At 49.4% G+C, this 26,100-nt stretch overlaps 2 protein-coding genes across 2 annotated transcripts in view; one reads left to right on the top strand and one right to left on the bottom strand.

Moving 5' to 3' along the window:
* Positions 1-11,909, top strand: part of GLP2R (glucagon like peptide 2 receptor) — a 59,815-nt gene extending 47,906 nt beyond the window's left edge. Inside the window, exons 11-13 of the mRNA XM_016222409.2 lie at positions 2,361-2,499; positions 10,245-10,286; positions 11,574-11,909. Of these exons, the coding sequence (XP_016077895.2) occupies positions 2,361-2,499; positions 10,245-10,286; positions 11,574-11,909 (517 nt within the window). The remainder of the gene's footprint in view (positions 1-2,360; positions 2,500-10,244; positions 10,287-11,573) is intronic.
* Positions 11,910-17,672: 5,763 nt separating this feature from the next.
* RCVRN (recoverin) lies at positions 17,673-23,702 on the bottom strand. Its single transcript, XM_016222453.2, has 3 exons — positions 23,322-23,702; positions 20,706-20,817; positions 17,673-17,794 (listed from the first exon to the last, which is right to left on the bottom strand). The coding sequence occupies exons 1-3, from the start codon at positions 23,700-23,702 to the stop codon at positions 17,673-17,675; spliced, it is 615 nt and encodes a 204-aa protein (XP_016077939.2).
* Between the last annotated feature and the right edge of the window lie 2,398 nt (positions 23,703-26,100).

Raw genomic sequence — 26,100 nt, 5'->3', positions numbered from 1 at the left:
TATAGTTTTTAGTCACATACCAATATGTTGGTCTCTCGGTTTTGACAAATGTACCATGATTATGTAAGATTTTAATATCAGGGGACGTGGAGTGAAGGGTATCTGGGAACTCTCTGCACTATCTTGGCTGCTTTTCCACACATCTAAAATTATTCTGAAATCTAAGGTTTATTCAAAAAGCATAATGCCATAGCGAGGCCCTGAGAATACGATGATGGGGTGCCCCGGCCGGTGTCTCAGTGGTTAGAGCATCAGCCCACACAAAGGAAGATTGTGGGTTCCATTCCCTGTCAAGGGCGTGTGCGAACCTGGGTTGCAGGTTCGATCCCGGCCTGGTTGGGGTATGTGCTGGAGGCAACCAATGGATGTCTTTCTCTCTCCCTCTCTCTTCCCTTCCCTTCCCCCCTCCCTTCCACTCTCTCCAAATTCAATGGAAAAATATCCTTGGACAAGGATTAACAAAAGAAAGAAAAAAATAAGTTGATGGTAAGACATGGATCCACGTGTAAGAACATAACCCAGAGCAAGCATCGCAAACTCAAACGCTTTTGAGGGCCCAACAGGCAGGCTGGGGGTTGGAGAGCACATGCTCCTCTAGGGAACAGCCACCAGCAGGCTGTAGCTGATAATTTCCAACTGGGCAGGAATTTGGGCCCGATCTCACCAGTTTTCAAAAGAGGAAATCTGGGCATCATTGCTTAAAATCTCCTTGTCATTCAAAGGTGGCTTCAGTAACAAAAAGCAAAAAATATCTGAAAGTCGAGTACAAACTCATGTTTGCCATTTTGCAACCTCCTCTCCAGAAGGTTTTATAACACTCCTGGAAATTAAAAACAACAACAAAAAATGCTCTTGAAACAGTCTCTCTTTGGGAGCACCTTCCTGGGACTTAGCTAAGTGAGTGCTGCGTGGGTGGATCTGCGAGTAGGAGCACCCGTGAGCTTGGCACAGGTGAACCACATAACCAGGGCCTGAGTCTCAGACTCCCACTCCTCGGCCACTCCCTGACGGTCAAGGCCATGGGACGGCAGCTCACGTGCCTGGGTGGAGTCCCTCTTTCTTTGTGACTTCTGTCCAGCTCTTACTGGCTTTTTAGAGCATAAAGGTGAGTTGTTTTGTTTCCTTGATGCTATGCATTTAGAAGGCGCTAGCAGACACAGGATTCATGGTAAGCACTGCTCTCTCTTGGATAGAGTTACACCTTCCCCAAGACACTGCCCATGAGCTACTGCTGACCTTCCATGTTTCTACATCTTTAATTCCACCGGGCTTGGGGAAAAACCCCTAGTCTAGCCCTTTAAGAAAGGGAGTTGGGCTAAAAATCATTATAATTAAGCTCTTTTTCCACAGTGTGTATAAAACAGTAGCTTTGTTTGTGCCCTGACTATGAATCACCATCGCTAATGTAGTTAGTTCTAAATCAAGAAGCAGTTCAGTGGTAAAGACCAGCTGTTTCCAAAGATGGCTCCTTAAAAATTCACATTCTTAGGACTCAGACACCAGAGGTTTTGGTTAAGAGAATCATCACTGGGACCAGGAAGATGTGTGTGTATATATAACTCTGTAAGGAATTCTGATAGTCAACGAGCCATATTTGGGAAGCACCGGTATTTGATATGGAATGTTGGGCCCCAGCTGTGCACTTTGCATGTGGGTGGTACAAAGGAATGTCTGTCTTTTTTGTGTGGAGTGTATACAACAGGGAGCTTCCACACAGCACTTTTTATGAGGATCAGTTTCTCATTTCCTACAGCCCTGGCCATGGCCAGGGTTGAGGGGCAGCCCTGGGGCTGGCGGTGGAGCCTGTGCAGAGTGTGCAGGGCCTGAGTGTGAAGTCAGAAGCCTCACTTCCAGGCAGGTATTTGGTGCTTGGTGGCTCTGTGACCCTGGGCAAGTGTTTTTTCCCCTTCTCAAGCTGAGTAAAGCACTGAAATTGGAAGTCCTGAAAAGAGAGAGACAGAGGCATCAGCTAGCCAGGTAACAGGACATTTACCAAACCTGGTAGAGATGTAGTGCCCCAGGTGATTTCCATGTGCATGGAAATCTATCCACCAGGCAAAATGTAGATATATGTGTAGGTGTTATATCATAATCTATATGGGTAAATTCATTCATTCATTCATTCATTCATTCATTCATTCATTCATGTTTTCTGAGAATTTGCCATGAGTTAGGTGTTCAAATGCACCAGTGAACAAGACCACACTGGCCCTTAAGGCATCAATGTGTAGCCAAAAAACAAACTGGAAAATCAACAGCTCATCAATACGCTAACAGCTACAGTAGAGGCATGCACAGATCAGGGAATGTTGCCTGTTCCTAATGTGGCCATCAGGGTAGTTATTTGGTTGTCGTTGCAGATTGGCAAAGTCCACGCTGGTTCTCATCCCCCTGTTGGGCGTTCACGAGATCCTCTTCTCTTTTATCACTGATGATCAAGTTCAAGGATTTTCAAAACTTATACGGCTCTTCGTTCAATTGACTCTGAGCTCCTTCCATGTAAGTAAGCGCCTGAACCGAGATGTCTTGGCTTTGTAAAAACAAAATGTCCTTGATCCAAACAGACTCGAAATTGAGAAAGCCCACAGATGGAAAGAGTTCTAGAACCAGCGGGCTTTAGCAGTGAGCCCTTTTGGCCATAGAAGGGTGTGCAGACGAAAGTGTTGCCTCGATCCTGCTGGCATGATGTGGTGACTAAGAAGAGAAAAGTGGTCTGTCTCCTGGGCTTTAATAGGTGGTGTGACTTGTGATCATATTAACTGTGAGCATCAGCATGAAGCCTTTTATTAAGTGCTTATTTTTGCTGGGTTCTCTGCAGAACATTGTGCAAAATGAATGTTGTATATACTTCAGGTGATGTACTCAGAACACAACAAAACTTGGGTAGGGACCAATGAGTTGAGACCAGGAGGCTTTTGAACCTTGACAGATGTGTGGGGGCTGAAACAAGAAACAGGAGGCCAGATATGGTTAATTTACCTGGATATTTTCATTATCCGTTGCTTGAACTGTTATCTACTACTCAGTAGCTTAGTATGATAATAATTCTTCTTCTTCTCATGGTTCTGGGGGTCAGAAATCCTAGAAGGACATAACAAAGATAGCTCCCCTCTGCTCCACGTGATGCCTGCTGGGGCTGGAACTTCCAAGGTGGCTTCTCCACTCACATGCCTGGTGCCAAAGCTGGAAAGGCCCTAATGGCTGGGGCTGGCTGGAGCGGCTTTACTTGGGTTGTTTCTGGGCTTCATTTCTCACTGTCAACTACATTCCTCAGTCCCATCCAGTCTTAGAGCCTCACACTTGCTGCATGTTCTCTCCCCATGGTTTCTTTAGCAGGGTAGCTGAATTTAATACATAGCAGTTCAGGGCTCCCAAGAACACAAGAGCAGGAGCTCCCAAGCCTTCTAAATGCCCAGGTCTGGAACTCACATGGTGATACTATTAATACAGCATTCTACTGTTTAAAGCAAGTCAAAGGCCTAATCTGGATTGAAGGGAAGGAGTCTGCACAAGGCATGAAAACTGGGAGGCATGGCTCATTAGCAAAGGCCACTAATGCAGAAGACAAGTAGTGTGGACACACAAAAATAGTAATATTGAAATTAATAATCTTTTTTTTTTTAAAATATATCTTTATTGATTTCAGAGAGAGGAAAGGAGAGGGAGAGAGAGAGCTAGAAACATCAATGATGAGAGAGTCATTGATCAGCTGCAGCCCGCAACCTGGGCATGTGCCCTGACAGGGAATTGAACCCTGATCGCCTGGATCTAGGTCGATGCTTAACCGCTGAGCCACGCCCAGCCGGGCGAAATTAATAGTCTTAAGATGCTAGCATAGGAGCAGGTTTCCAGAATGGAGAAGAGAGGAGCTTGGCAATTCCTTTCTGCAAGAAGCAAATATAAAATTCCACAAAATTGTCAATAATATCCATTTCAGGACCCTGGAAATCAACCAAAGGCATACAAAAGATTGAGAAGAGTTTATTCAAGAAAAATTACTGAACTTGAGTAAGAGCAGTGGGAATCTGTGTTGTTTTTTCTTGAGTCTGTACTTGTTCTCCAATCCCTCCTCCATCAATGAACAAATTCTAGTGAAAACTAGCAGCTTCACCAAAGAAAGGGGTTGGCTTGATATAGATCAGAGAGCATAAAAAGCCCACACCCCTGGGCATTGTCAGATGCAGTAATGATCTTAGTGGCAAAGGAACAATGTCACAGCCTGAAACTGTGATCCTGGTTGGGGCAGAGAGGCTAAACATCAGACTAAGGTGACAGAAGAAAGCATCAATGAACTTGAAGAGAGTTCAATTATGATTACCCAGTCTGAGAAACAGGAAAAAAAAAAAAATGAGAAAAATAACAGAGCTTCACATATCTGTAGAATGCCGTAAAGAAAATCAACATACACATATGGGAGTCCCAGAAGGAGAGGGGGGCTAGAAAAAGGTAGAAAAATCATTTGGAGAAATAATGGTTGAAAACTTCCCAAACTTGATGAAAAACATTAATCCAGGCATCCAGGAAGCTCCATGAACTCCAAAAAGGATAAAACAAAGAGATGCACGTCTAGAAACATTATAGTTATACTGTTGGAAGCCAAACACAAGAAGAAAATCTTGAAAGTAACAAGAGAAAAATGACTCATTACAAAGGGGCACCAGCAATACAATTATAGCTGACTATGATCAGAAGCGATGGAGGCCAGAAAGCAGTGGTATGACGCAATCAAAATGCTGAAAGAAAAAATAATTTAATCAAGGATTCTATATTTAGCACAATTATATTTCAAAATTATAGTAAAATAAAGACATATTCAGATAAACAAAGACTACGAGAATTTATTGCTAGCAAACCCTCCTTAAGAGAAGTGTCAAGGCAAATCCTTCAGGCTGGAAGAAACTGACAGAGCCAATAACGCAAATCCACATGGAGAAATAAAAAGCACTAGTAAAGGTAAACACATAGGTAAATGTGAAAGATATAAATATATTTTTCTCTTTTACTAAACTGATTTTAAAGGCATAAGATTGCATCAAATAATTATAAACTCTGTTTTAAGCTGTATTATATAAAGATCTAGTATATTATGACTATAATAGCACAAAAGAACAGGAAGGGAATGGAGTTGTATTGGAGGAAAGTTTCTATATTTACCAGAATTTTTAGTATTAATATGAATTAGATTATGATGAGTTAAGATGCATGTTATAATCTCTGGTACGAACACTAGGAAAATAGCTAAAAAAAAAAAAAAAAAAAGTAAGAATACCAGCAGAGGAATTAAAATGGTATGACTATATTATACCATTTTAAAAATGAAGGAACTGAGACTCAGAGGAGAACTTGCAAATACTAATAAGTGCCAGATAGGAGATCTGTATGCAGAGGTTAAGCGCTTGCTTGTAACTATTATTCCACCATGCCCCTCAGGGTCAGAACCAAGAGACACTCAATTCCCTGTATTGGAGTCTTACAGACTTGGCAGCAGACAGGGTCAGGTACTGCGATTCTGTGAAAAGAGAGGAGACAATGTGCCTGCCCCCTGCACATTCCCAAAAGGCCACAGGGACAGAGCCTGAGGAGCAGTCTGAGTAGTGGACAATGGCTTTTTCCTCCTATTAGAGCTGAATCTTGTGTGGCTTTGAGCTGACCCAGAGGACCAATCGGTAACTATTTTTCATTACGAAACCATGTTTAATTTATGTCAATCTTTTGGGAAATTTCAAAAGCTAAGGTTTAGTAATTTGGGTTTCCTATATTGTTTGGTCTTAATTTTCTTTCAAAGGTAATCCCAAATTAGAAAAAACAAAACAAAAACAAACCAACAACAAAAAGCTGCAGCTGTTATATCAGTAGTTTTTGGTGGTCTTTTTCCCCTAAGGGACAGATTTCTGAGAAGGAGTTCTAGCCTATCATACTCCCCGGCAAGGGAGCATGTTTGGGCATCTATTGCTATGTAACAAACTACTCCAAAATTTCATGGCTTAAAGCAGTAGCCATATTATTGTCTCTAATGAGTCAATGAACTGGGCTATCTGGACTCAGCAGGGTGGTCCTTCTGATACATGTAATTTTGGGCTGGGGCTGCAAACATCTGAAGGCTTGATTGTGCTGGAACATTGAAGATGGCTCATTCACGTGGCTAGACGTTGACCTGGGCTGTTAGCTGAGTTCAGCGGAGGCTATCAATTAGAGAGTCCCAGTTCTCCCCTCTTTGGCCTCTCCATGTATCTTAGGCATCTTCACCATAGCAGCTGGACTGTCAGAGCATCCCAAAAGCAAATGTTCTGAGAGAGAGAAAGCAGAAACCTCCAACTTTCTTGAGGTATGGCCTTGGAAGTCCTAGAATGTCACTCTTATCACATTGCATTGATAGAAGGAGTCACAAGTTCGTCCCAGATTCAAAGGAAAAATAAGGTCCACCTCTTTCTTTTTTAAATTATATTTTTATAAGCATACATTTAAAAAAATTGTTTTTATTGATTTTTAGAGAGGGAGGAAGGGAGAAGGATAGAGAGATAGAAACATCGATGAGAGAGAAACATCATCCATCAGGTGCCTCCTGCATGCCCCGACTAGGGATTGAACCCACAACCCTGGCATGTACCCTGACCTGGAATCAAACTGGTGACCTCTTGGTTCCTTGGTTGACACTCAACCACTGAGCAACCAGTGGGCTAGGCAAGGCCCACCTCTTTTTTTTTTTTTCTTAATCTTCACCCAAATATATTTTTTTCATTGCTTTCAGAGAGAGTAAAAGGGAGAGAGCGAGAAACATCAATCTGAGAGAGACACATCGATTGGTTTCCTCCCGCACCTGCCCTGACCAGGGCTGGAATGCAGCCTGCAACCAAGGTATGTGCCCTTGGCAGGAGTCAAACCCGGGACCTTCTGACATTCTAACCAGTGAACAAAACCAGCTAGGGCGAGGTCCACCTGTTGATGTGAGGAGTAGCACATGCCTACAGGGAGGGGAGGAATCGTTGGGGCCCCTCTGGAGACCAGCTACCACACTGCGTCATTTGGTTCTACAGCCACATGGAGCTCTGCTCACCACTGCGCAATACTGAGGAATGCGAGCAATCAGAGTGGCTCTGCAGGCTGAGCCAGAAAACACACTTGGAGGGCTTGCGCATAGTTAGAGGCCTCCCACCTTCTGAATAGCCCTGCACTGTTCCCCTCCATCCCACCTGGCGGAGGTGAGAATATGGGTGGGCAGATGAGCGGGCGCATATCTGGTGGGTTCTAGCATAGTGAATCAGCAGGAATCAGCACTGGATCCAACAGCTTCCTTTTCTTGCTGCTGTGGAGGGACCTTCACTCCTCCAAGGGCTTATTGCTTAGCGATTTTCATCAGCTTCTTACCATCAAGGAATCTCTGGAGCGACTGCTAAGTGGTGGTGAGGCATGTTTCGTGGCACCTCTCCCATCTCGCTTGCTTTATCTAGAATGAGAGTTAACCAGACTCCAGGATGTTCCAGGAACAGTGAATCAAAAACCCGAGGGAATGAAGACATGCTTGTGATGTGGAACCCTATTTTAGCTAGCTCATTCGTGAGGTTGCTGCATGGTCTAGGCCACGCTGCTAATACATGTGCCCAGAGGCGAATACCACTGGCCCTGCCAACTAGACAGGGCCCCTGTGAACCGCCAATGAGGTTGCATGTGTGCAGTGATTAACTGGTACCACCATGTCCTGTTTAGGAGCTATATCCTTGGAATACCTAGCTGCATAAGAGGAGGAAAATTCCACACTGGTGGGGAGAACCCAAGCATTTGATTGATGTGACAGCCAGCATGAAGATTTCTGGCTTCCATGAGGAAGAGCATAAAAATCTTCCCCCATATTTTATAATTCCTTCTCAATTTCATCATTTTTACCAGTACTGAACCTCCCTTACCAGCAACAGGGTTGAGAGAAATATTCTTAAGAGAAGTGGGAGAGGCAGCCTGCATTGTGGCCTTCACGTTGGAATGTGTTTTTTCCTGGTGAGTTCTGGCATTCTATGAGCTTCTTCCCGTAAACACTCAAGGAATTGGGTCCTGTACACATAGCCAGCTTCATATATCAGACACACAGCCCGAGTCCCACAGACCCTCACGTCACAGGGCAAGCCATGGCATGTAGGTTATCACATGTGACTTTAACAGATCAGGAAGCGTAGGAGTCTGGAAAAACAGTGGAAACAAACATCAGCTCAAGCGTCTTTGATTCCAGACCTCTGGCAGTTAAGCAATGAATCCAGAAAAAATTTCCGACGTCAAGAGATGACCTCTTTATTGAAACTTCCCGGACACAAATCCTTTATAATTGAAAATGCCATATAAAGGTGGCCTGTTGTTTTCATCATGACCCTTGTGTCCACAATTATAAATAACTAGGGAGAGAACAGAAAGAAATGGTCCTATCGTATTTTACAAGGTGCCTGACAATGTACAAGTCAAGGCTCTTTTAGTTGTGACAGAAACCCAACCCCTTCACTCACTCATTCAGCAAATATTGTTGAGCTCCCATTATGCGCCAGGCATTTGTTTTACGTGCTGGGGTCCTGGCAGTGAAGACTAGGTGAAGATGCTAGTCTTGTTTGGGTGGCCGGGAATAGGGACAAATAATAACCACCTTGACAAATAAATAGTATAATTCTGGCGTTGTGAAAAATATAAAATATAAAACAGAGTTCTGTGAGAGACTAGAATGGTCACCCTGAGTGGTCAAGAAAGTCCTCTCTTTTAGGTGCTATTTGAGCTAGGACCTGAATTTTGAGGAGTGAGTTAGGCAGAGATTTGAAAGAAGGGAGGTTCAGAAGACAAAAGGTAAGAAGGGGCCTGAGGAGCTGGGCTGTGGTAGCCGGTCTCCAGTGTGGCTCCCAACGCTTTTTATCTCCTGGTGTTCAAGGCTTTGTGTAGTCCTCTCGCACACTGAATACAGGGGACGTGTGACCATTAAAGTAGTGTGGACTTGAAGGTATGTGACTTTTCAGGGCAGGTCACAAGGAGATTGTGGCTTCTGCCTTGCTCCCTTGAATTGCGCCCTCTGGAGGAAGCCGGCCACGGTGTCATGAGGACACTCACGCAGCTCTCTGGAGAGGCGCTGAGGCCTCCTACCAACAACCAGCACCAACTTGCCAGGCATGTGAGCCATCGTGAAAGCAAGTCAAGCCTTCAGATGACGAGGTTCCAACCAACCTATTGACTTCCACCTGAAAAATGACCCTGAGCCAGACTACCAGCTGAGCCACTGCCAGATTCTGGGCCCATAGAAAGTCTGTGAGATGATAAACCTTGATTGTTTTGGCCCACAGAGATATACAACAAAATACACGAGCCTGAGATGCTGGGGAAGCCAGGAGGCCTGTGTGGCTGGAACATAGTGGCTGAGGGGCAGCATGGTACAGGGTGAAGTCAGTGACACAGACACAGCCCAGATCACCTTACTGCCTTCTGTGGTGACATTTTATTTTACTCTTAGTGTGATGAGAAACCACTGGTGTGACATTATCTATCATTTCAAAAGAAATATTTTGACAAGAGAAAGGGGTATTTACTATCTCACATAAATAAAAATGTGAGAATCGGGCATAGCTGGATCCAGATACTCAAACAATATCATCAGAATTCTGCCTTCCACCATCTCCAGCCTCTGCTTTTCTCTCTGTTGACATCATTCTCAGATGGTTTTTCACCATGTAGCTGGCAAGATGCCCGGAAGTCGCTCCAGCTTACATTAGCTACAACACTGGCAAGCCTAAGGAAGAGAGTACAACTCTCTCTGCTTTCCAGTGAAAAGAACTCAGCTTGGCCTCGCTTGGGTCACATGACCATTTGGGCTGATTATATTGTGGTGATGGTCATCCTAGAACATGGGGAGCATATGGTTGACCCTACCAGAAGTCTAGGGAGTAAGGGGGTCAGTTTCCAAGAAGAAAGGATTCAAGTGAAGGAAAAAATTAGCCAATAGCCACTATGGACGAGTAGAAATGGGGCAGTGGGCTCGGACAGTATTTGCATAGTTGAATGAATGATAAAATCCTCTCACTGACCTATGAGCACCTAAGCAAACACTGAGGCTGATGTGCATGGTGGGTGTCACAGTAAGAAGAGACCTCATGGTCAGTGCAAGCAGCATAGCTGCCTGCCTCTCCTGTGGGCTGCTCGGAACAGGAAGGCCTTTGGACTTTCCAAGTAACTCTCAGACACATCTTCTACCGAATCAAAGTTCATGCCGCCTCTTCTCTTCATTGCAGGGACTGCTTGTGGCCTTGCAGTATTGCTTTGCCAATGGAGAGGTATGTTTTCCATGCTCCCATCCTAGCTTCCTGTGAGGCTGGCCTGGCGTCCTACTGTCCCCAGGGTTTCCTGTCTTTTGTGCTGGGGCCATGGGGAGTGTTCAGTGACCATCATGCAATGGGACAGATTTGTACTTCTAGGGGTGAGAGCAGGAGGCAGCTTAGAGAAATGGGAAAAGGGGATGGGATGAGTGTAAGGAAGCTTAGAAACCCAACCTTGGCCCTGCTGGAGACGTTCTGGGAGTGTTAGTGTGAGAGAGGAAACAAGCTTGAACTTCGGAGTCCAAAAATCTGGACTCAAGCTGTCACTCACTCACTTAGGAGCTCAGTTAGGTCACTGTGGCTCTTTGAGCCTCAGTTTCCTCATCTATAAAGTGGGACTAACTACCCCTATCCTCTAATGTTGCCCTGGGCATGCTGAGCTCATGGTAAAGTCCCAATACCTGATAACTAGGATTATTTTTATTAATTTTTTTTTGCTAATCCTCACTGAGGATATTTTTTCCATTGCTTTTCAGAAAGAGTAGAAGGGAGGGGAGGAGGAAGGGAGAAGAAGAGAGAGAGAGAAATATTGATGTGAGAGAGACACATCGATTGGTTGCCTCCTGCAGGTGCCCCATCCGGGGCTGGACATCGAACCTGCAACCCAGGTTTGTGCCCTTGACTGGGAATCCAATCTGTGATCCTCTGTGGGTGGGCTGACGTGCCAACCACTGAACCACACTGACCAGGGCTGATTATTCTTATTATTAATATTATTACATATCCCCAACCAGCTCTCTGCTCCTCTGGAAAGAGGCCTGAAAGGGGCAGAGGCCAGAACAGTTTTCTCCTGACCATAGAGTTGGCAGATTTCCAGTCCCCCTCCCCTTCCTTTTCCCCTTCCCCTGTCCAGGTTTAAATATTGATTTCTGTCTCCTCCCACTGGAGTGCAAGCTCCTTGACAGCAAACCCTGTTCCACCCTGCTCATGGCTGCTGCTTCTGTTCTTCACCCATCAGGCGGGCCTCAAATGCCACCTCGCAAATGCCACCTCAACACCTTTTCCCTCTGCTTAACCATATCCCAAATTTTTGTCTCCTTCCCCATTGTCCGGCTTGTGGATTCACGGTGCCAACACCATCTTCGAGGCTCCCAGGTGTTTGTTCGCTCTTCTTGTTCATCTCCCCCAATTTGAAGACAAGTTTCCCACGGGTCCCATGGAGTAGCCTCTCAATACATACCTGTTGAGTGGACCCACTACCAAATGACTCCGAGACAGTAACACTGCCCTCCTCTTGCCTGGCAGGTGAAGGCCGAGCTGCGGAGGCACTGGCTCCGCTTCCTGCTGGCCCACCACTCGGGCTGCAGAGCCTGGGCCCTGCAGAAGAACTTCCGATTCCTGGGGAAGTGTCCCAAGAAGCTCTCCCAGGGAGGCAGTGCCAGGGCACTGCAGAAGCCGCTGTCCTCGCCCGGCAGTGGGCAGCTCCTGCAGCTGACCGTGCAGGGCCAGGGGGAGCAGGGGGCCCGGTCCCCCCGCGGCCACACAGCCTGGCGCTGGGGTGGCAGCCTGTCTGAGAGCAGCGAGGGGGACTTGACCCTGGCCCATACCATGGAGGAGATTCTCGAAGAGAGTGAGATGTAGGCAGGCTCCTGAGCTGGAGGAGGGAGGGGATGCTGTGGGTGCAGTCACCACTCTTCCCGTGCACTGGGCCCACTTTGACCTGAAGTCTGTCTCAAGATTCTTCGTGCTCTGATGAGGTTATGTGAACACTCACTACTCTGCCTGCCATTGTCATCTACTAACCCCCACTGCCATGTGTTCCAGAATGACCACCGGCCTCCAGGGTGGGCTGTAAATTCAAGTGAGCGGAGGCCCAAGATGTAGAGCGATGCCTGTTATGAAATAGGGGGCAGCCAGCATCTCTTCCTTTACCCCTTATGGCACAAGGTTTACACCTGAGGCTGGGCTTAGGGTGTAAAAGGACCACCTGGGAAGGTTTCACATGCAAAGCTCGACTCCTGGCAGGTCCTAAGAGAGTGAGCCTGGAGTGACGGCCAGCAATGGGAGCTGTGTGACAAGCATCCCAGGTAATTCCGATGCAAGCTGGGGTGTGCAGGAACTAACAGCCTCCTGAGCTAGACAATGACGGGACAGAGCCGTGGTGATCTGAAGTCAACTGTCCAGCTGTGACATGCCAGCCCTCCTCAGACAGTGTGGAACCCCACGCCGCCCAGAGCCTGATTCCTTTTCTCGTCCAGCCTTTTCTTCCTCTGCCACCTCAGTTGTTCATCCATGGTCCGCAGAAGTTCTGTTTGATTCATAACAACCCCTTCCTTCCTCTCAGGGTGGGCCCCAGCTCCCAGGCCTCTCTGAAAGTTGTCATTGGTCCTTTCCTCCCCTTTCTGGCTCCCGCCCTTCTGAGCTTGGCTTCTTCAAGCCTTGCTTGCCCTCCCATTCTCTGCCATTTTTGGTTTGCCGCTGCCACACTGGTGCTCCAGGCTTGCCCACTGCTCTCCCTGACCTGATCCCCGCTGGTCAGAATTCTACTCCCCCTATGGGAATGGATGCTGAACGCCGGAGGGGCCCGGTGAAGGGATGGGGCTGGGCTGACGTGCAGAGGGGCACGTGCAGGGCCGGGCCTGTGGGGCTGGGTCTGCCCAGGAGGAATCGGAGTTGTGCTCCAGACCCTGAGAAGAGGGTGCTTCCGGAGGCTGAGGGGCAATTAGGGTCTGGCTCAGTGGCTGAAACTGTGAGGCAAGAAGCTGACAGAAGATCAAAGGAGATCTCATCCTATGAGAAGGGGGTGTCAGTGCCCAGGAATGTCAGTTTCATAGTGTGTAAAATGTATGTGCATGTGGGTGGGGTATGTTGCCATGGGACTAAATACTATATGTTCTATATGTTACTTCTCAAGTAGGGTTGCCAGATTTAGCAAATAAAAATACATGATGCTCAATTAAATTTGAATTCCAGATAAAAAATAACCTTTCTGTATAAGTATATCCCATGGGACATACTTTATCTAAATTCCATGTTAATTGTGCACCTTGTATTTTACCTGGCAACTCTTTTCAGGGACACTTTGCAATAGGGCTGGGACGGGAGGCAAGCGAGGGTGTCAAATTTAAGAGAGAACTAAAGAAAACTCAATTCTCAAGATCAGGACTATTTTAATCCAATAATTTAAAAAATCAAATCCGCAAACTACAGCCCACGGGCCATTATACAAATAATGTTTTGCTGAAACCAGGGCCACAGTGAGGGTGAGGAGAGTCAGTCCAGCTCATGCTTTTATGATCCTGGCTTTACTGAACATTTTAATATTGCTCATTATGGACATTTTAGCATTAATTTTTATTTTTAAATGATTGCATTAAAATACTATTTATTTTGGTTAGTGAGTTTTCTGCCCCCTCCCCTTCAATTGTGCATCTGAGGCCACTGCTCATCTTTCCCTCGCCTGGTCCTGGCTCTGCTTTGTGCCTGGGGAGACCGAAGCAAAGGCACAGGCAAGTGCAGGCAGAAGCTTGGTTTTCAGTGTCCAGATTATCCCCAGTGCAGTCATGTGTTCTGATTTTTCCTTTCTGCGAATGTCCCTGCCACTTCTCATGAGCTGCTTCGCTCCTGGAAAGCCCGGGCCATGCGGCCTTCCCGGCGCGTACCCCGCGCAGCTGCTTCAGAGTGGGTGCCCTCTATAAACGCATCAAGTGAGACACGACAGAAATGCTCCGGGAGTGGCAGATGCTGTCGGGGTTATTTATTAACTATCCAGGACCCTGTCATTAATAGGAGAAGGAAGTTGTTGTTTTTCCATAGCATTTGTAAATATGTCTGTCACCCTCACTCCACACATGAGGTGACACGCACACACTGCTCACTTTTGTCCTGCTAATGATTAAAATAATGAGTTTATTGAACAGACTGATGATTCTCAGAGGGAAGGCGGGGGTGGGTGGGAGCTGCGGAGAGATCAACCAAAGGACTTACATGCACGTGTGCGTGACCCCTGGACACAGACGACAGTGTGGCGGAGGCCTGGGGGGGGGGTGGGTACGGGGTAGAAGGGGTCAATGGGGGGGGAATAGGACATCTGTAACACTTTCAACAATAAATATAAATTCAAAAAAATAATAAAATAGCAAGTTTTTAAATTTGATTTGTATTTTGTTGATTCTTTCGCATTTGTTTCTCGCTGGAGCTGAAGGTCTCTCATGCCCAAGAGAATCGGTGCACTGTTTCTGGCACTGAGGGGAATGTTGGTGAATCTGTGAGGATGCTAAAAAATACCCGAGGGGCACCACACACGAGGCTGGGATCCTGCGAGAGCAGATGGCAGTAGGGGACAGGGCAGTTTGGCTTATTGTTCTTGATGAGACACATCTCTGCCCTCAAGTTCATGTGTACACGAGGAAGCAGAAATTCAGAGGTGAAGGGACTTCCCGAAGTGTCCATAGTGGACATCTGTTTTTATAATTCATCCGTCTTATACTAATAGCATCCTCATTTTCCTCTTGGAAACCACACATCTCCCACTCCTGGTCCCAGAAGTTGAATTATCCCAACTCCACCTTCAGCCCCAAGGATGGACATGAAAATCTGCCCGGCCAGTCTGAGCATGACTTCCTCCTGGCACCAGATATTGGATCAGGGATGGGCATTTAGCCAATCAGAGACAGTCCTGGGATTTTGGCTAAGGCTCACAATAGAAAGTCATTTTCTCTTTTCTGCTGAAATTAGAAACATGAAGTCAGCCTGGATCTGCTGGTGGCCTCTTGCCAGCACGGGGGAAAGCCTGCCTGAGAATGGAGGCCCCGCAGCAGAAAGCTGACCCAGGAGATGGAGAAGGAGCCCTGAAACACTGTGGGGGTCCCTTGACCCAGCAAGACCTACACCTAGTGCTGCTCCTGGCACGTCAGTTACATGAATCAGTAGATTCCTATTTGTGCCACAACAATCCGTGTCGGGACTTCTGACCCTTGCATGTGGAAGAGTCTTGATGACATAGTTCATCACTACCTTCCTTCCTTCTCTTTTCACCCGTCATGTTGGGCTTGACACTGATTCTGGGTTCTCTAAGTGTCTTCCCCACGGCAGCCCTAGAGCTATACAGGACCCCGGGCCATGTAGCCTGGGCACCCCAAGCTAACGTAAGATGTGCTAATTAGGCCACCACTCTTGGGTTCTTCCCTGGCCAGTAGGAGATTCAGTGGCCCCTTTACGTCTCTCACTGAACCTCAGACCAACACTGTCATTATGCAGTATCTATCGTTTTAGACTCAAGTGACACGGATGCCCTGACCTCAGAGAGAAAAGCCCCCAACCTCACATCCCAACCTGCCAGAGTCATTCATAGAAAGTGGTGTGGGGGGCGGAGAAGGAGCACTATAGGAGGCACTGAGCCCTTCGGTTCTATCAAGAGACCACCCTGGGCTAGACCCAAGTCTTTCTTCTCCCCTGTGTTGGCTCCTGGGTGGCCCACAGTGTCTGATACCAGAGGGGTGTCTTGGCAGTTGATTTTAATCTTAACTCTCCTCCTCCCAAACCCACTGGACCAGATGTTGTGTAGCCCCCTCTCCCTTCCAGCTTCAATGTTGTAGGATCACAGAATTCTCTATCCTGTCATCTCCAGGTCATCCTATCGAGGCAGCCTAGTGCCATCAAAGGGACTCGAGTTTAAGTACCCAATCCTACTCTCACTTCGTGGCCTCAGTGTCCCCATCTATACCATGGGGATAACACTGCCATCACTGACATAAGCCTGAGCATCTAGCAGGATGCCTGGCTTCATACCTAAGTTTTAGGATTACTCTCAAGTTCCCCCTCCACAAAAAGCAGCACTCTCTGGTGGTGGTGACTGTGCCATCACTGTGGCTAAAGCAGGGGGTGGGGGCAGAAATCATCCCCAACTCCAGCCAGCTGAGACTCCTCTGCTTCAGGGGGTTGCACACGGGTGGGTGAAGTGTCCAGGACATCTGTATATTTTTCTCACCTCATCTTGGAACTTAAAGCTGGAGAATAAGTGGGCCTTCCAAATAATGACTCCAGTGATCTTGAGAACCCACTGGAGGAGTGACCTCTGGGGTATCCCAGGCCCCGGAGCTCTGCTAAGGCAATGCAGCCAGTGGCAGCCTTGGCCTGGCCTCTGCTCATGAGCTGGCTGACCCAGGCAAGCTGCCTCTGGGCCTCCTCTTCCTGTCTCTAAAACGAGGAGCCTCCAGGACACCTGTCTTTACCTCTCACCATATCAGAACTAGACTTGCCATTATCCCCTGAAAGCAGAGATAACACCATTTCCCATCTGGGCAGGTGGCAACACTATTCCTCCAGCACCCAAGCCACACACCTGCTTGCCATCCTTACTCCGCCCTCCTCCACCTGCAGCCGGCCAGGTGGATTCTCCCTCCTGGGTGCCTCCAGAGTGGCCCCATTCTCTCCAGCCCACTGCTGTTCCCCAGCCTAGGCCACCCAGGCAACTATGAAGATGTCATCTCCAGGCCCCTGCTCCCAGTGTTGCCGTCTGATTTATTTCTACCCTTCCGAGGGCACCCTTACAGACATAGATCCCCCCTATTCCCAACCCCACAATGGTGCCCACTCTCCCCAAGGGGAAGCTGAATGCTTCCCAGGGCTGCAGGGAAGGCCTGGTGTGGTCTGGCCCCGCCTGCCTCTCAGGCTTAACTCCCCATGGGCTGTCCCTCCTCCCTCTGCGCTCACCGCCCTGGCCTCCTCACAGGAAATGCTCATTCCTGCCTCGGGTCTCTCTGAGACACCATGCTTCCCCGCCCTGCCCTTTCCCCCATCAAGAACACCTTCTCTGACCCTCTGGGCCAGGCAGCCCCCCCTGTTACATCTCACAGTGCTTTGCACGTCTCCACGGTAACCTCCCCACTTGAAATGGCCTCTTCCAGGTCTGCAGTCCCCTCTGCTCCCTGAGCCCTGTCCCCCTCCTTCACACCACAGCCCCAGCACCCTGGTCTGACTGCAATGGCAACACGCCCCCGCCTTCGAGGCTGAGCCCGCAGAACTCGTTTCCGTTTCCAGTTCGAGAACAACCAGCCGCCGTGTGCCCCGCAACTCTTGCATTTATTGGAACCTGCTTACCCAGCAATCCACAAAGGAGCTTACACGGGGGGATATTTAGGACTCCTGTGACCTAATCCTGGGATTATCATGGGAGGCATGGGCTGGTGGGCAGGGGAGGGCTGGCGGTTGTGACGGGGAGGAAAGAAGCAGTAGACTGCTAAAGACACTTCCACCGGGCAGGGAGTTGGGCTGCGGGTTTAATGTGCGGGGGGTTTGGAGGCCTCTCTCGGCTGCTGGGTGTGCTTGTGCGCATGCGCGTGTGCACCTGCGTGCGAGGGTTTATGAGCGGTAAGGGGAGGCAGGAAGGCTGAGCGGTTGGCATCAGGGGTTCTTGTCCTTTTCCATTAACCTTTCCTTCACTTTTGGGGGCTCAAATTGGATCAGCCGTAGAATTTCCTTATTGGCCAGGGTCCCCTCGATGAACTCCTCCTCTGTAAGTTTATCTGCGAATGGGAGAAAAACATTAGTCAGGATTGGCTGAGTCGAGCTGCGACAAGGCCGACACCCGCCAGCATGCCCTGTGCAGGTGCATCTCTCATGAAAACCTTGAGTCCTAGTGCCCCAGGGCATGCCCACTGCCGCCCCTGCCCCAGATACCCAACTTGTCCCCTGGACCTCCTCATGAGCCCGCAATGAGAGGGTTAATGACTGTCACTACTGAGGGGTCCAGGATGCATTTCAGTGTTAGGCTCTCTTCTGGTTGGCCGGTGCCTCTGCCTTGCTGGGGATTAAATAGTTTGAGCATCACCTTAGGTCCCAAGCCTCACGTTCTGGAAGACCTTTTTGGGGATGGAGCAAATCAAACAGAGTTTCAGTTGAGAAGTAGGGAACAGCATCCGCTCCGGGGGAAGGGAGTGAAAGTTGAGGGGTCCGGTGTGGTGCCAGGGAGAGCCTGGCCTGTGAAGAGGCCCCTCTGACCACACCCCCAGCATATGGGCAGCCCTGTGGTCCTCAGCTGACAGCCCCACGATTCTTCCCTGTGCATCTCTGCACCCTCCAGCCACCTCCCCATGTGGGACCAAGAGGTAGCCTGCCCCCACCTACTGTATCCAGTTCTATCCAGCTCAGTGCTGTTCACTAGCTTTTCCTCTGAGCCAGAGCCACCGTGTTTGGGGCTGAGGTCACTTCAGGGGACAGAGGGCAGGGTGTGGCATAGGAGGGAGTGACATAAAGTCCCTGGCCGGGGGAAACTCTTTGTCCGGTGGGGAAGGCTGTCACATGTAGAAATAACTCTAAAATGAGACAGGTGCTCTTCAGATCATGGTTATGCTCATAGTTGCCTGCACATAGTAGGTGTCCAACAAAGCTCGGCTGAATGGAATTGCACTTCCATTAGCTTAAATTTCAGGCCTTTTGAACATCCTTAATCTTAATCCCGGATTAAGATGCAGGCTGGTTCCCTACATAGGAATAGGTGGTGAAATTTGGGTTTTAAAATCCCAGCTGCCCTGTCAGTCTCACAAAGAGCTTGAAACTCCCATCATCAGTTCTGGAGTGAGGCATTGTCCCAAGGTGGGCCACGTGAAAGAAAACGCACACATCACCTGGCCGGAGTAATATGTCAGCCTAACACCACTACCTCCGGTGATGTTCACCTGCAATGGATTTTAGGTTAACAAGTAGCAGAATAGGGGACTCAGTACATCGCAGACCCAGAGGATGTCATGAAGGGGGTTAAAGAGCCAGTGGGGCTGAGGTGCCACAGGGAGTCATCTTAAACAGCCAGGATCTGTGCAAACGAGAAGGTGCTCAGAGGGGCAGTGGCATCAAGGCTGGGACTAAGGCAAAGCAAGTGAGGCACCTACCCTGCCCAATCTAAGTAGGCACTCACTTTCAGGGCCCTGCAAGCACAGGCGGGCCCTGAGGATGGGTGCTCCCTTCAGTGTTGTGCCCAGGCACCTCCCTTGCCTCACCCTGGTTTTGGCCCTAGAGCCAGTGACCGTCTTGCTTTTCTGACTTCTTCCTAGACAGCAGATTAGTAGGGCCAGTGTCATTTCTATCTGCCCTTATTTAATGTCTTGCTGAAGCCTGGGCCCTGGAGCCCTGGTGAGAGAATGTCCCAGAGATCACAAAGGACCACTACTGGACCCTGAGATATGCTTGGGCCATGCAGTATTTCATCAATTGAGACACTTCAGATTTTAAAAGTCTCAAATGCTGGCTCCTCTCTCTAAAGATCATATGATGAGGCTCTGCATTCCCACATGGAAGCCATCAGGCCAGAAACCTACTCTCTATTATTTGCCAGTCCCCATGCTTAGTAGGGCTACTGTTCACTTTTCTCACTTTCATCATCTGAGCCCCTGTGGTCACATGAGTTTGCAACACCTCCTGACATCAACTCCTCTACTATCCTTCCCACGATGGCCATGAGTGTTGGGCACCAGCAGCCCCAGCTGCCCAGTTCTGAAATCCTTCACCGCTGGTCAATGCAAAACCACACTCCCCACAGGCTGCTCCCGGGGAAGCCTGGACAGGCAGGATACCAAGCCAGGCCAGGTCCTGGAAGAAGGGGCTGGAGGACACCCCATGAGCTTTGCCAAACTTTCCGTAGAACAGCACTGCAGCCTGAGACTTCCCCACCCCGCCTTCCCTCCTTGCCTCTCTACCCACATGGGTCCCATCTGCTTTGCAGTCTGATGGCTTTCCCAGCTTTCTCTAGATCCCTCCCCACTTCTCCCCAGAGGCCTTTTCCCCAATAAATCTCCTGCCATCTAATTTAAATCTAAGCTGACCTGGCAGCGCTTCTCGGGGGACCCACATTAACTTCCTAAGTGAAACCACAGAAATTGAGATCCCACTTTCTTGGGACTCCATCCTGATTCCGACGCAAACTGAGCTGAGGTTTGCCCCGCCCTGACCGTCAGAAAGCATTTTTTAAAACAAGCGAAGTAAACTCCAGTGTCCACGAACTGAGGCCCCACTTAAACAGAAAGCAGCTGGAATTCCTCCAAACCCAGGGTCTGCGCACAAACCTCTAGTAGGCTGCTGCCTTCACGTCTTACTGTTGTTCAATGTGGGCCAGCTCTGCTACAGCCGAAGGTGTTTTCCTACAACAGGCCTGCACCTTCCAAGCCTTCCTTCCTCCGCAGAGACTCTCAGGCAGAGACGGGGCTGGGTGAGCGGGGGCTGCTGCACCACTGCCCTGGCGATGGGCTGGACCCGCCTCTGCCCCTTCCCCGAGGCCCTCCAGCCAGCCCTGCAGTGCGGGGGGGGGGGGGGGGGGGGGGGGGGGGGGGGGGGGGCCAGCCCTGTCCCGCCAGGGCCCTGGGACTGGGAAGCCTCAATCTTGTCGGAATCAGCAGGAAACGGCTGTGACTGTAAAACAAAGGCAGCGAGGGAGCAAGCACTCACCATGATCCTTCTTTCCAAAGAAGCCCCAGATCTTCTCGGCTCGCTTCTCCGGGGTGTTCTCGTCGTCTGGCAGGTGCTCCACATCCTCAGGACGAATCATTTTGAAAATCGCCTGCACCAAACCAAGAGGAACGACTTGTGAGAAGGAGCGGTAGGGGCTGCCAGGCCTGTGGATAAATGCAGGTTCCCAGGCCCAGGCTGGCCCTGCTGAATCAAAGCTCCTGGGAGCGGGCCGGGTTGGCTTATGGTAACAAGGGCTAACATTTGTGGAGCGCTTAACACGTGCCACTTTTCTAGCATTTTTACATGTGACCTTCAGAGCCGCATGGAGGCATTATCAACCCCATTTTACAGATGAAGAAACTGACAACTAACCTGCTGAATGTCACCCAGCTAGAAGCAGATGAGCAGAGCTTCTAACCCAGGCACTCTGGTCTCGGTTTGCATTACGCCACTCGCCAGCTTACTCTTGTGCCTTGGAGAGCACTCCAATGGTTGGGGGAGGGAGAGGGGAGGCATCAACAAGAACTTTCCAAAGGTCTCCCCATGGCTCAGGAAATCTCCCAGGTATCCTTCCACTCACTGAGGGATCCATGGAAAGGTTTATATTCAAGGGTCTTTCTCACTCCCCTCCACTCTCACTAACAAAGGAGCCTGATATGTGGATGTGCAATGGGGGGCAAAGCAAGAAGTGCCTCTGCACCTGAGGTCAGGGAAAGGGACGGGTGGTCTCGAGGGGCCCCTCCAGCTCCAGGCACCACCTTGCACAGCCTCAGCCATGGGTGCTCCTCCCCCTCCCCTCTGCTCCCCTCCTATGCCCCCCTTTTCTCTCTTCCTTCCCTTTCTCCCCCTCCTCCTCTTCCCCCTCCTTCTTCTCATGGAGCACCAGCTTGTAGGCCTCTGCTGGGCCTGGCATCCTCTAGGTGGTTCTGAGGATGTGGTCTCCACCCCAGGCCACCTGCCAATCCAAGGAAGTTTGATCTGGAGGCCCTGAGGTTTTCACACATGCCCCCCCCCCCCCCCTTAATGGGAGGCCTGAGCAGAGTGCCCTGATTACAAGCTGCAAGCTTGGCTATTATATTCATGGTATCTCCTAATGAGGGTGGAAGAATTGTACAAATGACAGCAGGATTATAAATTTATATAATATGAAACATTCTTCCTTTTAACAGGAACAAAATTAGAAAAATAAAGCAAGTGGCATGACGTAGGGGGATAAAAAAGATCAGGTAAAAAGATACTAAATGAAGGTAAATATAAATAATATAATAGAAAAAATAGAAACATCCAAATTGTCCAAAATATAGAAATGGTTAAATAATTTTATGACATTTTCATAGATGAAATTCTAAGCAGCTATTAAAAATGGCTTTGAAGCCCTAACCAGTTTGGGTCAGTGGTTAGAACATTGGCCTGCGGGCTGCAAGGTCCCGGGTTCGATTCCGGCCAAGGGCATGTATCTCTCCCCTTTGCAGGCTTGATTCCCCGCCTCGGTTGGGGCACATGCAAGAGGCAGCCAATCGATGTGTCTCTCTCACATTGATGTTTCTCTCTCTCTCTCTCTCTCCCTTACACTTGATCTGAAAAAGCAATGGAAAAAAATATATTCTCAGGTGAGGATTTAAAAATAAATAAATAAAAATGGCTTTGAAGAATATATACTGATATGAAAAACATTCATAATAAAATAGTAACTGAAAAAGAATAAAAATCATATATGAATAATTCATAGTTCTGAAATCATTTAAAAATATATAGCTAAAAGACTGGAAATGTATATACCAATATGTTGACAGTTTTCTGTAAATTAAAGATAATTTTAATTTTTTTTGCATATGTTTCTAAATTTCATAAATTACTTTTACATCAAATAAAACTGTTTTCAAGACACCTAAAATCTTCACAACGAATGATGTAGAACTGGGCCAGTAGGTCCAGGGGCGGAGAATGTGCGTTGGGAAGCGCTGGCCTGCAAGGGGCCTGAGGATCGGGGGCTCAGGCCAGAGCACACTAAGCTGAGGCTCCGGGGTGCACATGGCTGAGAAAGCTGAGGCTCCGGGGTCACAAGCTCTGAGGACCATCAGAACCAAGATTTCACATCCTCCACTCCGGCCTCTTCCTACTGTGTGTTTGAAACATGCTACGGAATCTGAATGTGTGCCGTTCAAGGTTTTGCAGAGCATTTTAAATGACCAAAGGAAGGAAGGAGGAGGGGGAAGGAAGCAAGAAGGAAAGGAGGAAGGATGGAAGAACAACAAAAGTAAATAATAGGAAATACCCAGACTCTTTTTTAGGAGGAAAATGAAGCTGTGGGAAAGTGCCCAGCCTTCTATTAATATCAGTATATTAGAGACCCCCCCACCATGCCCTCAAGCCAGAGTCACAAAGCCTGGACCCCACTCCACCCTCCAGCCCCGCCCCAGCTGCAGCCCCAGTGCGCCCAGTGCGCAGCAGCAGCAGCAGGGGGCCCTGACCTTGGGTGACCCCAGTCCTGCAGGGGGGGGGAGGGGAGGGGAGGGGAGGGGAGGGGAGGGGAGGGGAGGGGAGGGGAGGGGAGGGGAGGGGAGGGGAGGGGAGGGGAGGGGAGGGGAGGGGGCAGGGGGCGTCCACACTGACCATGACGATCTCAAGCACTTCGCTCTTGCTGATGGCCCCGTTGCCGTCCACGTCGTAGAGGGAGAAGGCCCACTCCAGCTTCTGGCTGGGCTTGCCCGCCGTGGTCATGTGCAGGGCGATGACATACTCCTTGAAGTCCAGGGTCCCGTCGCTGTTGGCGTCGAAGCTGCGGAAAACGTGCTGGGCGTAGGCCTTGGGGTCGGCGTCGGGGAAGAACTTGGCGTAGAGGCTCTGGAACTGCTGCCGCGTGATGCGCCCGCCCGGGCACTCCTTCAGGAAGGAGCGGTACCAGGCGCACAGCTCCTCCTCCGAGAAGTGCGTGCTCAGCTGCAGCTCCTGCAGGATCTCCTTGGACAGGGGCCCGCTCCTGCTGTTCCCCATGGGTGCGGCGGCCGGGTGGGCGCGCGGGTGGGCGCGGCGCGGTCTAAGGCTGCCGGGGCTCCGGCTGCAGACGACGGACACCGAGATGCCGGCGGATTAGGGGGATTTGCTGCAGGTTAACCCCATACTTGGAAGGAGGAGGGGCCGGGGGCTTGGGGGGACAGTAGGCAAGCTCCCAGAACCCCCCCCACCCCCCCCTCGAGATTAAAGGAAAGAGCTGACCGCAGGTGCTCAATCCATTTTGGCCTCTGGGAGGACAGGACAGGAGGCCAGAACCTTCAGAGCCCAAGCCCTGGGCCAAGGCCTTCCCCGCAGCCCCTGGTTCGTCCCTCCCCCACCCGCAACTCCAGCCCCCTAAGAGCAACAACGCTCCTGCCTGGCCTCAGCCGTAACTCTGTGGTCTCCCCTCCATGGAGCCCCACAGTGCAGGGGTTAAGAGCCAGGCTCTGGAGACCGCCTGGGTTCAAACCCCAACTTTGCAGTTTACTAGCTGTGTGACCCCAGGCGCGTTTCCTAGCCTCTCTCTGCCGAGAATGCCCTTTAACCCTTCACCTCCTTCATGACTGTCCTTAAATGTCACCTTCTCAGCAAGGCCTATACGGTCCACTCTATTTACAACTGCACACCCCACCCCAGCCAGCAGCACCCCCAGACTGTTTGTCCTGCTTTATTTTGCTCCCTCTCCCATCCGCCTCTGACTTACTGTTTCCTTATTCCGTGTGCTCTCTGTACCCTCGCGGGATGAAAGCTCCATGGAAGCGAGGATCTGTCTGTTTTGTTCCCAGCTGTGTCTCCGTTGCCAGAACGGTGCCTGGCAGGGCTGGGCCTTCAGTGAATATTCCTTGAGTGACCAGGCATAATAATAGTGTCTACTTCATTGTTTTTGAGGCTGAAATGAGTTAATATGAGCAACATACTTAGAATAGAGCCTGGCACATGCTAAGTGCTAAATACATGTTAGTTTTTGTTACTCATTCACAACAAGGGTCAAAACCTAAACTGCCTACAGGAGCCAGCAAGTGGAGGGAGGGAGTGAAACAGCTCGGTCCGGGAGACAGTAGTGAGTGGTGAGGCCTGTGTCACGCGTGGGAGGGGTTGCCGATGTTCATCTCCATTTGAATGTGGTCACATGAGATTACGGCCCAGTGTTACTAAACTTTCCAATTATCCAAGAGAAATCCTGAAATCAGATTTTTAGATGCGATTTCCAAACTTTTAAACTTTGAGAATTCAAAAATTTTAAAAACATGGTGTGGGCCAAATACAGTATATCTGTAGTTCAGCTTCAGCTTGCAGGCTGTCAATTTGCAATCCAGTCTGATGCCCGGCACCAGCAGACAATAACATGCTGGTTGAGAGAGGGAATGGATACATGAAACACAGAGAGTTCTGCAAGGAAGACTTCAGGCCTGCAGTCAGCTCAGTTCCCCGTCCAGGACACAAGGAAGAGCCCTAGTGAGTATGTTTTGTACCTGAATTCTCATCACCCAAAGGAAAGGTTGGCAGTGCCGTGGCTTGGCTGAGCTGGAGGGGAATGCGCCTGGAACCCCAAAATTGCCAAATTGGATGAGAGAGATGTCTCCTCTTTGTCCAGGGGTCAAAACTACAATGAATAAACTCCACAATCTCTAAGCAGGTGAGTAGGGTTTGTACCCTTTCGTAACAGGCTAATGGCAGGGGACAGCAGGTCCCTGCTACTGGGAGAAGGCCACTTTTCAGGCCCTCTCCAATGTTGCTTAGGAAGGACTGAGAGGTTCAGGCACTGACCGTGCTGACCCACACCTCCTGCCCACCCCACTCCCTGGTTCCAGAGTATTCTCAGGAAGCCTTATGTTGTGTGTGTGTGTGTGTGTGTGTGCGCGCGCGTGCACTAGTTTCCCCGTTAGTTTGTGAAAGCATATTATTTCTTACTGGCAGCCCTTTCTTTTTTTCTAGATTTCATGATCTTGTAGCAGGGCATTTGCTCTCAAGAGCAGTTAGAAACAGGACAGTCACCGAACCTAAAGGCAAACAAACAAAACCCAGGCCGTGAAGTGAGGCTAGAGGCTTCACCCCTTACCTCCCAACCAGGTGTGAGAGGCAATCAAAAGTGCCTCCTGGGTTCCAGGCCCATCCACACCAAGCCTACAACTGTGGCAAGGCCAGTGTTACACGGAAGAAACAGAGCTCCATAATGCACATTGCCTGCCTGTGTCACACGGCTGCTAAATGGCAGTGCCAGGAGGAAGGCCCAGGTCTGCCAGGCTCTTCTCACTACAGTACAAACTGCCTGAGCTGAAGGGGCAAGAAGCTCCATTTCTGTAGGTGAGGAGCTGGGGTTTCCATGACAACAGAAGATGTAGGCAAGGAAACGAGACCCTGGGTTAACACAGAAGGCAGCTAGAGCCCCCACCTTCTC

This window comes from Miniopterus natalensis, chromosome 17, assembly GCF_054644295.1.
Source record: "Miniopterus natalensis isolate mMinNat1 chromosome 17, mMinNat1.hap1, whole genome shotgun sequence".
NCBI lineage: Eukaryota > Metazoa > Chordata > Mammalia > Chiroptera > Miniopteridae > Miniopterus > Miniopterus natalensis.
Note: the sequence above shows the minus strand (reverse complement) of the source record. Positions and strands in the feature narration are given on the sequence as shown.